The 15140-nt window shown below is 46.6% G+C and overlaps 1 protein-coding gene across 1 annotated transcript in view; it reads left to right on the top strand.

Moving 5' to 3' along the window:
* Positions 1-15140, top strand: part of mboat2a (membrane bound O-acyltransferase domain containing 2a) — a 103293-nt gene that overhangs the window by 25670 nt on the left and 62483 nt on the right. Inside the window, exon 2 of the mRNA XM_029675072.2 lies at positions 13503-13648. Within this exon, the coding sequence (XP_029530932.2) occupies positions 13503-13648 (146 nt within the window). The remainder of the gene's footprint in view (positions 1-13502; positions 13649-15140) is intronic.

The raw sequence follows: 15140 nt of genomic DNA, 5'->3' as shown, positions 1-15140 counted from the left end.
AGAATGAGTTGTTTCCTTTTTGTATTCTAGAGTTGCAGGCCTCAGCGGTCTGTTTTTGATAAGGTTTGTCCGGCAGTCAGCCCAAACTGCATAGTTCACATTGTTTCCCCATGCAGAAGAATTCCCTCTTGCTGACTGTAATGTGATCGGGGAGATGCGTGTTCACATTATTGTTCAAGGCAGATCAAGTAATGGCAGAGACTCATTGTTAAATGCTTCAGTTTTTCTCCTTCATAAGTGCTTTTGTACACCAAGTTTTGCCATTTGTCTCACACTGAACTACAGTGCTGTAGTTCAGTGCTTCTCTATTTTTGGGGATGCTTTTGCAGCCTCAGAACGACTTGCCATAGAGCAGAATTCATGGTTCCAGATAATTCTACAGGAGAATGTCAGGCCACCCGTTTGTGAGCTGATGCTGGTTATGCAGCAGGACAATCCACAACACACACGTCTACATGAAAATGTCTAAAAAGCAGCAAATTTAAAGTTTTGGAAAGGCCTAGTCAAAGTCCAGATCTAATCCCAATTGAGAAGTTGTCAACGGGCGCTTGAAACGAGCAGTTGATGCTTGAAAACCCACACGTGTTGCTGAGTTAAAGCAGTTCTGCATGCGAAAGTGGGCCAGAATTCCTTCACAGCAACGTGTGAGACTGATCAACAACTACAGGAAGCATTTGCTTCCAGTCAGTTATTGAGTGTAAGGGGGCAATTACTTTTCCACAGCACTGTATGTAATCTGTTGCCAAAGCTTTTCTCTGAAGGAATTCACCTGACATCGAGAGAGGTGTCCTTTGTCACAGTTTGGCGGAACAGTTACTGACTGAACGTTCACGTGACACAAATATGCATAGAAACAGAGAAGGGGTATGTCTGCCAGGTAGTGAAGTCTCCTTGCTTGTTGTGCCCAAGAGCTAGAGCGTCTGAGAACCTGTCATAAGATCCTTCTAGCGAGACCAATGTCTAATTCTCGCAATCGTTTTTTTTCATTTTTCTCTGCTGTCCAGACCAGCTAGAACAGATCTGACTGGTAGTTTCTCACTCATCTCCATGCCTTCCTGCCGGTTAATTGACAAATAACCTTTCGAGCCAAGATAATTAGCCTAATCAAGGGTGTCTTTAGCATGAGCACCATTAAATGACATCCTCGTAATCCGCTGTGATTGCCAAGATGACAGTTAGGCCCACAACATATCAGATTGAACGGGCAATACTAGAGCTCCAGATGAGGATCAAGTGAATAAATGCTGCAGTAGTTGTCTCTTGGCTTTTAAAAAAAAAATTCAGGCTTGAATATCTGTGTGTGTGTGTGAAAAACGCCTTAAGCATCCCACCCCCAGGTGACAAGCTTCTTCTCTTTAAGTGCAGCTTAACCTTATGGGGCTGTCGTTTGCAAACACCGTTTAGCGTAACGGGCGCTTTGAAAACACAACTTCAATCGCTCTTCGTCGTAGAATATTAAGTTATTGGTGCTGAATCTCTTTATGGTTTCTCAAATTGATCCAGGCTATGTTTTGCTGAATGTTGACGCAACCAGAGTTTTTTTTGTAAGTAGTTACAGATGCCCTTTCAGGCAGAGTAACCAGGGCTTTTGGCATTTAGTGTTCACAAATGGCAAATCTAAATGTCTCTGCGCTAGGACCGAGCGCAGACAGCTTAGCAGACTGTTCCTTGTCCAAAAATGTAACTTCACATAATATTCAAATGAGAAGCGTTTCATAAGATCACCTAAGTCTTCCTTCAAAGAGCTCTTCTCCGTTCATGAGATGCAAGGAAATTCTCTCTGCACAAAATGCAAATCTGTTGTCCTCTCAGTAATGTAATTATACCTGTTGATTACAGGGTAATTCTTAGTCATGGCTGCCAAGTAAGCAAGAATGACAACTGATTTAATGGAATGTGACATCTGATCACCTGTAATTGAAGCTGACTGGCAGAATGCCAGATAATTGCTTTAGTGTATAGCCCTATTGGGACGGGAGTAGTTTTACAGGGGGAGGTCGGGTAACGTAATATGTGCACGAGGGTAAAACACCACATCTGTCATTTGTGTTCCGTGTGACTCTGCCATGTCAGTATTATTATTTTTTTTAACAACGTGAGACTAAAGTAACAATTGTAGCCAGTATGAGTTTCACTCCAATGTCCTCTGATACTATGACAGTTTGACAGGTGCTGTTTGAACAGCAGGTTTGTATGAGTGAATCCTTAAAACAAAACGCTGCGTGTACATTTTGTGAATGGCGTGTACATTTGTCTACTTTTACTGTGAATACGTGTACTTGCGTGTACTGTGCCAATGAACCTCGCCAAATGCGTCAGTTTGAATTAAATGTGCAATAAAGTGTTGTGCCTTGGCGCCCATTGCCAGCCAGGGTTTCGTTAAAATGGGCATCTCAAAAGTCTAGTGTCTTGACCACAACTATTGAAATCGTAGTAGATTCTACCCACTGAATAACACTCACCAGTAGAATGTGTGTTCAGTTGTGGTATTCCAGAGGAGATACTTTCGGCTCCGTGCCCTCAATTTCCAGTTATTTAGATGGATATTGCTGTTGCTTGGGGCCATGACATCACCAGAAATACTCCTCAGCCACCACAGTGGACTCCATGTTCTTCTTAGTGATTTGTATTCCCTAAAAGAGAGGATTCTGGTTTTAAGAGAAGCGATGTTGTTTTGAATGTTAACGATTCTCCGTTTGGACAGACACACTCTCACCTGCACAGCGGTGAGTTTTCCTTGAATCTAGTTTGAAAGTATTTGTAGAGTAGGGTTTTTTCCTCAGTCTAGTCTGGATGGGGGAAAAACCGAAAGAGCATTCAGCCACCAGAGCATTAGTTCGGTCGGGCACTGATGTTAGGCGATTTAGAGCTGGCTCGCAGTCAGCGTTCCAAGGCATTTTAAAGGTGTTTGATGGAGTTGAGGTTAGGGCTCTGTGCGGGCCAGTCATGTACTTCCTCACCGGTTTCGACAAACCATTTCTGTATGGACCTCGCTTTGTGCACGGGGGCACTGTCATGCTGAAACAGGAAAGGGCCTTCCCAAAACTGTTACCACAAAGTTGGTAGCACAGAATCATCTAGAATATCATTGTATGCTGTAGCTTTTAAGATTTCCCTTCACTGGAACTAAGGGGCCTAGCCCGAAACATGAAAAACAGCCCCAGACCATTATTCCTATTCCTTTCTTCTCCTTTCCCCCTTCTGATGACCAGGTGGCGAATCGCATCTCTGCATGTCTGGCAGACATATCCGTGTGGATGACGGATCACCACCTCAAGCTGAACCTCGGCAAGACGGAACTGCTCTTCCTCCCGGGGAAGGACTGCCCGTTCCATGATCTCGCCATCACGGTTGACAACTCCATTGTGTCCTCCTCCCAGAGCGCTAAGAACCTTGGCGTGATCCTGGACAACACCCTGTCGTTCTCAACTAACATCAAGGCGGTGGCCCGTTCCTGTAGGTTCATGCTCTACAACATCCGCAGAGTACGACCCTGCCTCACACAGGAAGCGGCGCAGGTCCTAATCCAGGCACTTGTCATCTCCCGTCTGGATTACTGCAACTCGCTGTTGGCTGGGCTCCCTGCCTGTGCCATTAAACCCCTACAACTCATCCAGAACGCCGCAGCCCGTCTGGTGTTCAACCTTCCCAAGTTCTCTCACGTCACCCCGCTCCTCCGCTCCCTCCACTGGCTTCCAGTTGAAGCTCGCATCCGCTACAAGACCATGGTGCTTGCCTACGGAGCTGTGAGGGGAACGGCACCTCAGTACCTCCAGGCTCTGATCAGGCCCTACACCCAAACAAGGGCACTGCGTTCATCCACCTCTGGCCTGCTCGCCTCCCTACCACTGAGGAAGTACAGTTCCCGCTCAGCCCAGTCAAAACTGTTCGCTGCTCTGGCCCCCCAATGGTGGAACAAACTCCCTCACGACGCCAGGACAGCGGAGTCAATCACCACCTTCCGGAGACACCTGAAACCCCACCTCTTTAAGGAATACCTAGGATAGGATAAAGTAATCCCTCTCACCCCCCCTCCCCCTGAAAAGATTTAGATGCACTACTGTTCCACTGGAGGTCATAAGGTGAATGCACCAATTTGTAAGTCGCTCTGGATAAGAGCGTCTGCTAAATGACTTAAATGTAAATGTAATTCCTCCTCCACCAATCTTTACAGTTGGCTCTATGCATTGGGGCAGGTAGCGTTCTTCTGTCATCAACCAAACAGATTCATCCATTGGACTGCCAGATGGTGAAGCGTGATTCATCACTCCAGAGAATGTGTTTCCCCTGCTCCAGAGTCTAATGCTGGTGAGCTTTACACCACTCCAGCCGTGACGCTTGGCATTGTGCGTGATCTTAGTGATCTTAGGTTTGTGTGCGGCTGCTCGGCCATGGAAACCCATTTCATGAAGCTCCCAACGAACAGTTCTTGTGCTGACATTGCTTCCAGAGGCAGTTTGGAACTCTGTGGTGAGTGTTGCAACCGAGGACATACCATTTGTACGTGCTTCAGCACTCGGGGGTTCTGTGAACTTGTGTGGCTTACCACTTTGCGGCTGAGCCGTTGTTTCTCCTAGACGTTTCCACTTTACAATAACTGCTCTTACAGTTGACCAGGGCAGACATTTTATGAACTGACTTGTTTTAAAGGTGTCATTCTATGATGGTGCCACTTTGAAAGTCTGAGCTCTTCAGCTCTTCCATTCAACTTCCAATGTTTGTCTATGGAGATTGCATGGCTCTGTGCTCGAATTTATACATTTGTCATCAACTGGTGTGACTGCAATAGACAAATCCACTAATCCACGTACTTTTGTCGATACACTGTATGTGCACATTTCGGAGCTGATTCCTAGCCCTCTACTTTTTCTCCAAGGCTTCAGTTGAGTCTGATCCACCTAGACTGAGATCGACTCCCTTCACCCGCTTACTTAAGCCATCTGTTGGAAAGGCTCTATCTGTGAGGAGCAGGGCCCTAGCTAACTGGTCTCAGTGGAGACAGACAGGCGACAGCATGCAGATGTTAGCCTACAGTGGAATCGCTAGTTAGCGATTAGTGCTGACTGGCGTTAAGCTGAGGAACTCCTGTGTCAGCCTGTTTTTTTTCTCCTGAAGTAGGGCGGCGCTTTAAAAAGCGACCGAGTAGCTGACTGAGGAGGGAGTCTGCATGGAGTGGAAGGCTCAGATAAGCAGCCTTCCTGAAACTCATTATGGAAACCGCAGGAGACATTTGTCAGTCGGTGCAGTCTCACTATCAACCCCTTAGGGCTGTCCCTCTACAGTACGTGTTCCTGTCACTCCCTTTTCTTTTTTTACTCGTTTGTTTCTGCCTCCCTGTACTGTACTAATTCTTGTCTCACGCTTGTCTATTTCCTTTCTCAGTCTTTCCCTATAGTCGATCTTCGCTTCCCTCTGTCAAGGCAGTTCTGTTCCCCCCCCCCCCCACCCATTCCTCTCTCACTCTTGTCTATTTCCTTTCTCAGTCTTTCCCTATAGTCGATCTTCGCTTCCTCTGTCAAGGCAGTTCTGTTCCCCCCACCCATTCCTCTCTCACTCTTGTCTATTTCCTTTCTCAGTCTTTCCCTATAGTCGATGTTCGCTTCCCTCTGTCAAGGCAGTTCTGTTCCCCCCCACCCATTCCTCTCTCACTCTTGTCTATTTCCTTTCTCAGTCTTTCCCTATAGTCGATGTTCGCTTCCTCTGTCAAGGCAGTTCTGTTCCCCCCACCCATTCTCTCTCACTCTCTACTCTTGTCTATTTCCTTTCAAGGCAGTCTTTCCCTCACTCTAGTCGATCAGTTCCCTATAGTCTTCCCTCTGTCAAGGCAGTTCTGTTCCCCCCCATTCCTCTCTCACTCTTGTCTATTTCCTTTCTCAGTCTTTCCCTATAGTCGATGTTCGCTTCCCTCTGTCAAGGCAGTTCTGTTCCCCCCACCCCACCCATTCCTCTCTCACTCTTGTCCCTTTTTATTTTAAATCGTAGGTTTAATTTAGCTCATCAGCTGGAGTTGTCGTGTAGAAGTGGAGGGAGCCAGATGGCTGTGGGGGGGGGTTTGAGGGAAGTGTGGAGGCCTGGGTGGAGCAGAGCGCAGTCATCTTTCCTCCTTTCTCGCTCTCCGTTAGCTCTGAACCAAGCATCGTGTAGGGACACTGTAAATGCAACAACTCTTGCGTTCAGAGCCAGTCCTCATTTGTATGCAGTCGTTGCTCAGCAGCTTTCCATTGGTGGTATTGTATTGGTTTGAATAGGATTTTTTTTAGAGTAGCGTAATTAAGGGTCACTTATGTCATCAACAGCCGTTGGAGAGCGGTCTGTGTGCACCTTCGACTGACCTAGTGCGAGGAATCGAAGAGGAGTTTGTGTGTTTTTATGCTAGCTTTAGAAGTGTGATTTTGAATGTGTCATGGTGTGTTGTGCAGGGTAAATGTCGCTCCATGGTAATGACTAGGGCTGTTTCTTGGAGTGGTGGAGGGAAAGAGTACTGTTCCTTCGACACGTGTACTTTTCGTTTAAAATGAACAAGATAAAACAAACATTCAGATGGGGACAATTTCAGTGAAAAACGTAAGAGGGCAACAGTACTTTCAGAATGATAACTTCCAAAATGAGTGTGCTACATGACATTTATCATGAAGTCACCCAGGTGTCACACACAAGTAGCCCAAATGTACCCAAGTGGCCAAATTCGTGAAGGTATACATTTTGAAACGAATAACTACACTGCTCAAAAAAATAAAGGGAACACTAAAATAACACATCCTACAATGAACGAAATATTCTTATTAAATACTTTTTTCTTTACATAGTTGAAAGTGCTGACAACAATCACAATCACTCAAACATTGTTAATGGAAATCAAATTTATCAACCCATGGAGGTCTGGATTTGGAGTCACACTCAAAATTAAAGTGGAAAACCACACTACAGATTGATCCAACTTTGATGTAATGTCCTTAAAACAAGTCAAGATGAGGCTCAGTAGTGTGTGTGGCCTCCACGTGCCTGTATGACCTCCCTACAACGCCTGGGAATGCTCCTGATGAGGTGGCGAATGGTCTCCTGAGGGATCTCCTCCCAGACCTGGACTAAAGCATCCGCCAACTCCTGGACAGTCTGTGGTGCAACGTGGCGTTGGTGGATGGAGCGAGACATGTGCTCAATTGGGTTCAGGTCTGGGGAACGGGCGGGCCAGTCCATAGCATCAATGCCTTCCTCTTGCAGGAACTGCTGACACACTCCAGCCACATGAGGTCTAGCATTGTCTTGCATTAGGAGGAACCCAGGGCCAACCGCACCAGCATATGGCCTCACAAGGGGTCTGAGGATCTCATCTCGGTACCTAATGGCAGTCAGGCTACCTCTGGCGAGCACATGGAGGGCTGTGCGGCCCTCCAAAGAAATGCCACCCCACACCATGACTGACCCACCGCCAAACCGGTCATGTTGGAGGATGTTGCAGAACGTTCTCCACGGCGTCTCCAGACTCTGTCACGTCTGTCACGTGCTCAGTGTGAACCTGCTTTCATCTGTGAAGAGCACAGGGCGCCAGTGGCGAATTTGCCAATCTGGTGTTCTCTGGCAAATGCCAAACGTCCTGCACGGTGTTGGGCTCTAAGCACAATCCCCACCTGTGGACGTCGGGCCCTCATACCACCCTCATGGAGTCTGTTTTTGACCGTTTGAGCAGACACGTGCACATTTGTGACCTGCTGGAGGTCATTTTGCAGGGCTCTGGCTGTGCTCCTCCTGCTCCTCTTTGCACAAAGGCGGAGGTAGTGGTCCTTCTGCTGGGTTGTTGGCCTCCTCCACGTCTCCTGATGTACTGGCCTGTCTCCTGGTAGCGACTCCATGCTCTGGACACTACGCTGACAGACACAGCAAACCTTCTTGCCACAGCTCGCATTGATGTGCCATCCTGGATGAGCTGCACTACCTGAGCCACTTGTGTGGGTTGTAGACTCCGTCTCATGCTACCACTAGAGTGAAAGCACCGCCAACATTCAAAAGTGACCAAAACATCAGCCAGGAAGCATAGGAACTGAGAAGTGGTCTGTGGTCACCACCTGCAGAACCACTCCTTTATTGGGGGTGTCTTACTAAATGCCTATAATTTCCACCTGTTGTCTATTCCATTTGCACAACAGCATGTGAAATGTATTGTCAATCAGTGTTGCTTCCTAAGTGGACAGTTTGATTTCACAGAAGTGTGATTGACTTGGAGTTACATTGTGTTCCCTTAATTTTTTTGAGCAGTGTATATATTTTCCATGTCAGATTATATTTTCAATTTTTTTATTCAAATGGAATGGAGTAGAACAGCAAACACACACATGGCCACTGCGCCTGCTACTCCTCTCCATTTCCATATGAAATAGCCATTGGGTGCTGTTCAGGGGAGGGCAGGCCTACAACAATGGCCGGAGTTGAATGGAACAGCACTTCACCTTAGTGACTGTTCCCTCCATATATGTTTATTTTATGTGATGATAAAAGGCTCATACAATACAAATATTTTTTTAAATGTTTTCTTTCACAGTGATAGCGACTCCGACTGGGAGCCCCCGGTGCCAAGCTGCCAGCTCTACCTCTGCCCCCAGTGGTGTTCATATGCCACAGTTCATTACTGCAGGCATGACTGTGCATCAGGGCCAAAAGGGCACAGCATGGAGGTGTCGTTGTGTTCTGTGTCGCATGAAATGCACCACTTGTTCAGTTTGCCTCTGCTTTACATCAGAAAGAGACTGATATGGGACATGGCACAGGCAGCAACATATTGTGTCGAGGACTTCCAAAGGGTGTACTGTTTTAAATTTGTATATATTTATTTTCTAATATTTTTTAACATTTTTTGTTGTTGTGTGTGTTAGAATTGCTTTTTGATATGTTGTATATAGTTATTTGCACTGTTGTATATAGTTATAGGTCATTTCACCAATTCGGCCACTTGGGTACATTTGGGCAACTTGTGTGGGACACCTGGATGACTTCTTCATGCTAAATGTCATGTAGCTCACCCATTCCTGAAGTTATCAGTCTGAAACTTTGCACACCTACTGTTGCCTTCTTGTGTTATCCATCAAAATTATCTCCAGCATCCTATCTGACTGTGTGGCTATTCTAGTATGAAAGTGTGAAAGATGATACTACAACAATAAAAAACAGAAAACATATGCTCTTTCTTTTTTCTTCCACCAGATCTACTGTGTTATATTCTCCTACATTCAATTAACATTTCCACAAACTTCAGAATGTTTCCATTCAAATGATACCAAGAATGTGCATATCCTTGCCTCTGGGGCTGAGCTACAGGCAGTTTTGGGTATGTCTTCAGGTGGAAATTGAGAACAAAGGGATGCAGCCATAACCGGTTAACCTACTGGTCGATCGCCAAACGTTTCTGTAAAAAAACAACCCCGGTAAAGTTTGGCGTTCCTGTTTTTTGTTATTGTTGCGGTCTATCGCTATTGCCGGTAGGTGCACCCGATTCAGCTGCCCTGCGCATCAGGTAGGTGAAGTGTTCCGATTTTTATTTATTTAGGAACCATTTCATGTGTCTGAAGGTACAAACTCTGCCTTCCCGGCATGCCCGGAGAGAAAATCAGTTATACCATATAGGCCTACCGCTGTCCAATCGAATGGCTTCGATTTAGTATCTGCAGTAACATAGCAGGCGTTAAAGAAAGCAACAGCAAAGTTGATACTGTGAGATTTCAAAATGGTTTTTAAAACCACGACTGGAGAGAGACTGTCAACAAATACTGTAATATAGATGCTGTTTGTATGACCGAGTTTAAGTTCATACTCAGCTTTGTCAACACTTAAAAATAAAGTGTTCACTTTTTATATGCCATAAAATGCACCTTCCTCCTACTTCCACTCGCGCTACAACCAGCACTGCAGCTGAAATGAGTCGGGAAGTGTAGGCTATCGATAGGCTTGCGTTATTATTAGCTGCTTGGGTCTTTCTTTTACTGAGGAATATTTCACTTTCTCTGTTCTTGGAGTAACACCATGAATTTGTGCGTGAGGCAGAAATAATGTGGTGCGACTCGGGTTTTGCCATCAGCTGGTAGACTGTGTGCCTGTTTTGGCCAGGGTCCGCGGCGGTACAGGCCCCATCAGCTCAGTACAACTTTAAAAAGTGAATTTATTTAAATATGCTCACTCAGCTGTGCATCACAAGTAATGCAGCTACTGAACTATTACCGGTGTGATCATATAGCCTACCTCCCAAATATGAAATATATTTTTTTACATGGTCCGTACAACAATCCATTGGCAGGGCAATTCAAGCAAGGCCAGGATGCGATGATAATTTATTGGGCCCACAGTCTACTGCACAAACCTCACTGCTACAGTACTGTTTTTAGTGGGTTGATGTTGCATAGGCTTATTTTTAAGTAAGGTAAAATAAAAAAATCTGAGCTGTAGATCTCGGCCTGCATTTTGACTTAGAAAGTGATGATGACTCAAAGGTTTGACCACGGTTTTACAAACTATTGCTTTAAAGCAAAACTGTTCTCTTCTCCACCTCCCTTTCCCTCCATAATGTAGACCAAATGGCCCTTCACCCGATCCACATCCTAATTATCGCCTCGTTAGCACCAGAAAGCATTCATTCCCCAAACAATGATACCGATAACGATAGAAGTGGGAGGACAACAAGAAGTCAGCGCCGCCATTGTTTGTGCTTTTCTTACTCCTGTTTGTGCTTTTCTTACTCCTGTTTGTGCTTTTCTTACTCCTGTTTGTGCTTTTCTTACTCCTGTTTGTGCTTTTCTTACTCCTGTTTGTGCTTTTCTTACTCCTGTTTGTGCTTTTCTTACTCCTGTTTGTGCTCTTCTTACTCCTGTTTGTGCTCTTCTTACTCCTGTTTGCCTGAAGTGAAACAGGCAAACTGTGTACTGTAAATATGTGCTGATATGATACACTCAGGCTCATGCCACGAGTGGTTAGCGCCAGCAGCCGCTAACTGTCACTACATCTGTTAGCCAAACCGAAGCTCTCCCTTTAACTCAAAATGCACAGTCAACAGATAGTCGAGACACTGGTTCTAAACCCAGAGGCGCAACGCCGCGAGATTTCCGGGAACGCTTGCGAAGCAAACCGACCAGGCCGGGGTTTGAGAAGTCAGAGAGATTCTTTCTTAGTTGTTCATTTTCTCGATCTACAGGGACAACCTAGATTGCCTAGGTGCAGATTACAAGTACAATGATTCTACTGTATTCTGTAAAATGCAGTTGCTGCCATGAGCTAACTGAAAGTAGACGGATGTTTTGTTATGCATGTCAATGGTGTCGTCTCAGCTAAAGTCGCTGTCGGTGTGTCGACACTGAACGGCTACTAGTGATGGGGGGGCAGGGGGCGGACGACGCGGACGACGCGGGTGTGCGGATGGACGCGGGAGGACTGTGGGTGGGGACTGCTGTGGGAGGACGGTGGGCGGGGACTGACGTGGGTGGGTGGGTGGGGACGGACGGACGGACGGACGGGCGGACACACACACACACTGTTCACTTTAATGTTGCCATACTTTTCCACCCACTTTCAAATCAAATAAATTGTATTTGTCACGTGCCGAATACAACAAGTGTAGACCTTACCTTGAAATGTTTACTTACAAGCCCTTAACCAACAATACAGTTCAAGAAATTGTTAAGAAGATATTGACTAAATAAACTAAAGTAAAAAGCTAAATTCAAAGGTAACACAATAGAATGACAACAATAATGAGTGTATATATGTACTGTATTCTCCTTTTTCTTTTCATATACTGTCTATACACCTCAGTGTGTGGAAAAATAGAAATCTATCTCATACTGATAATTCTTCATTTCTTTATTTGACATTTGTTGTTGATAGTGTGTGTATTTCTGTATCACTAACTCATACCTTATGGCTTATCAAACCGTGCTGATCATAATCATGGGGGCTTCCATTGTTACTGTTACCCAACCCTCCAGCCCCAGTCAGTCTGGGTCGTGCCTGGTAAAGCTGCTTTGACCCCCGCGCTCCGAGACCACACTTTAGGGAATGAAACGGGGCCGTGTCCTCCCTCTGTGCTATTTACCGCCCAGTTGGTTCCAGTGACTCTGTTCAGTTACTCAACTGCTTGTGTGGCAGGCGGCATTGTTTTGTAGACGAATACCATTTTGTCTGTCAAATGTTAACCTACGTACATTCTCCATAGCGGTTTCAAATCCAAATCCACAGTATATTAGTCACGTGTATAAAAAAATAATAATTATGGGATGATATGATCGCGACGCCGCTGTCACAACACTCATTCCGATCGCTTTCACCACAACTGTCCCGAGAAATGGTTAGTGTCACAGCTGTCTGAGAGTGGCTGAGGAGTTCAGTGACTGGCCTTCGACTACAGTCGTACTAGTGAGTCCAGTAGGAGATGCTCGGGATCAGTTTGTCTATTTATTTTCCTCAGTCTTGCTTCGGCATCTTCCCCTTGAGCATTGCGCGGACAACGTAGCGCGGCACTTAGATGGGTAAGTGAACAAGCGCGGAGGCGCAGGCTCCTGAGGCCAGGTGGTGGTGGGGGAAGAGTGTTGGACGTACAGTAAGCCGAAGGCAACCTGAAAAGCGTTCCAAATTCGATCTGGGTGCCGGGCCGTCAAAACCGAGGCGTGTGTGAATCTGCATCCCCCCTCAAGTGAAGAATGAGATTCACCGTGGAAACACTGGAGGATGAGAGGAACCGATGGATGAGGCTGCGGTGGAGTGGACACGCACATCAAGCAAAGTAACACACACACATTATCTAAATAGCCTAGTCACAGTCCTAGGTTAAAATATATATATATATATATATATATATATATTCTCTTGAAGAATAATTGTATTGTACCATAGCAGTCCTTTTGGAATACTCTATTGTGCGTAGGAATGGGAAAACAACTAGTCATTTCTCATTGTAGATTGAATGTGTGACCAGTCTCTTTGCTTTTGGGTGCCGGGAATCACTGAAAGGTAATAGGTGACTAAGTGTAACCGATCGTTGCTGTCCCTGTTGTTGACTTTAGCAGCCCGGCGGCTCCTGCAATAGTTCTGCCTGCTGCAATCGATAAGATGGGCTATGCACTGTGTGGGTGTGTTGGCGTCGATCTCTGTTCATCCTTGAAAGAGCACCGCCAGTCTCGCGCTGAATTGGTGGTGTTTAGGCTTTTACGCCAGGCTTTGCTCACATGGAATAAACCAGAGGAAACTAAACCGGTTCCCGGAAAGATCTAAAAAAATCTCTATTTTTTAAAGTGTGTCCTCTATGCCTGCCGTAACCAGTTATCAAGACAAACAAGAGCCTTATCAAAATCTTGTTCTTGTTCTATCAACAAAACGTGTCCTCCCATGTTGCATTGCCAGCTCCCACAGTCTGTCTGTCTGCTGGAAAAAGGCACTGTTCTCACTCTTGTAGTGAAAAATATGATTTATTTAGGATGGTACAAAACTCACTAATGTAGTGACACTCCTTTGTGTGTCTCCTCACCCAGGTGAACTTTGTGGTGTGCCAGCTGTTTGCCCTGCTCACAGCCTTGTGGTTCCGTCTCTATCTCCACCCCAGTAAGGCCAGTCCTTTCATCAGGCATGTGGTGGCTACACTACTTGGCTTCTACCTGGCCCTCTTCTGCTTCGGCTGGTGAGTACTGTGTACTGGTACTGTCCTCTTCTCACCCGCTCCTCTCTCCAATTTCTGCTCTAATCTCTGGTTCCCTCCATCTCACTCCTTCACACTTCCTTGCTTCCACGCTTTCCTCCATCCATATTTCTTTGAGCCTGAGCGCCCTCTTCTCCACCTGTCTTCCCTTATCTCTGTCTGTCTGTCTGTCTCTCTCCCTCCCTCCCTCTACTCATCTCTGTCTGTCTGTCTCTCTCCCTCCCTCCCTCTACTCATCTGTCTGTCCCTCCCTCCCTCCCTCCACTCATCTCTGTTTATGTCTCCCTCCCTCCCTCCCTCCACTCATCTCTGTTTATGTCTCCCTCCCTCCCTCCCTCTACTCATCTCTGTCTGTCTGTCTCTCTCCCAGCCTAAAACCAGCCTAAAACCCCAAACAGCAAGCAATGCAGGTGTAGAAGCACGGTGGCTAGGAAAAACTCCCTAGAAAGGTCAAAACCTAGGAAGAAACCTAGAGCGGAACCAGGCTATGTGGGGTGGCCAGTCCTCTTCTGGCTGTGCCGGGTGGAGATTATAACAGAACATGGCCAAGATGTTCAAATGTTCATAAATGACCAGCCTGGTCGAATAATAATAATAATAATAATAAGGCAGAACAGTTGAAACTGGAGCAGCAGCACAGCCAGGTGGACTGGGGACAGCAAGGAGTCATCATGTCAGGTAGTCCTGGGGCATGGTCCTAGGGCTCAGGTCCTCCGAGAGAGAGAGAAAGAAAGAGAAGGAGAGAATTAGAGAACGCACACTTAGATTCACACAGGACACCGAATAGGACAGGAGAAGTACTCCAGATATAACAAACTGACCCTAGCCCCCCGACACAAACTACTGCAGCATAAATACTGGAGGCTGAGACAGGAGGGGTCAGGAGACACTGTGGCCCCATCCGAGGCCTCCACTCATCTGTCTGCCTCTCTCCCTCTCTCCCTCCCTCCACTCATCTCTGTTTATGTCTCCCTCCCTCCCTCCACTCATCTCTGTTTATGTCTCCCTCCCTCCCTCCCTCCACTCATCTCTGTTTATGTCTCCCTCCCTCCCTCCCTCCCTCCACTCGTCTGTCTGTCTGTCCCTCTGTCCCTCTGTCCCTCTGTCCACTCATGTCTGTCTCTCTCTCTCCCTCTCTCCCTCTCTCCACTCATGTCTGTCTCTCTCTCCCTCTCTCCCTCTCTCCACTCATGTCTGTCTCTCTCTCTCCTCTCTCCTCTCCACTCATGTCTCTCTCTCCCTCTCTCCCTCCCTCCACTCATGTCTGTCTCTCTCTCTCCCTCTCTCCCTCTCTCCACTCATGTCTGTCTCTCTCTCTCCCTCTCTCCCTCCCTCCACTCATGTCTGTCTGTCTCTCTCTCTCCCTCCCTCCCCTCCACTCATGTCTGTCTGTCTCTCTCCTCTCCCTCCCTCCCTCCACTCATGTCTGTCTGTCTCTCTCTCTCTCCCTCCCTCCCTCCACTCATGTCTGTCT

The sequence above is a fragment of the Oncorhynchus nerka genome, linkage group LG12 (genome assembly GCF_034236695.1).
Source record: "Oncorhynchus nerka isolate Pitt River linkage group LG12, Oner_Uvic_2.0, whole genome shotgun sequence".
Taxonomy (NCBI): Eukaryota; Metazoa; Chordata; class Actinopteri; order Salmoniformes; family Salmonidae; genus Oncorhynchus; species Oncorhynchus nerka.
The sequence above is the reverse complement of the archived record's forward strand: the minus strand, read 5'-3'. Positions and strand labels throughout refer to the sequence as shown.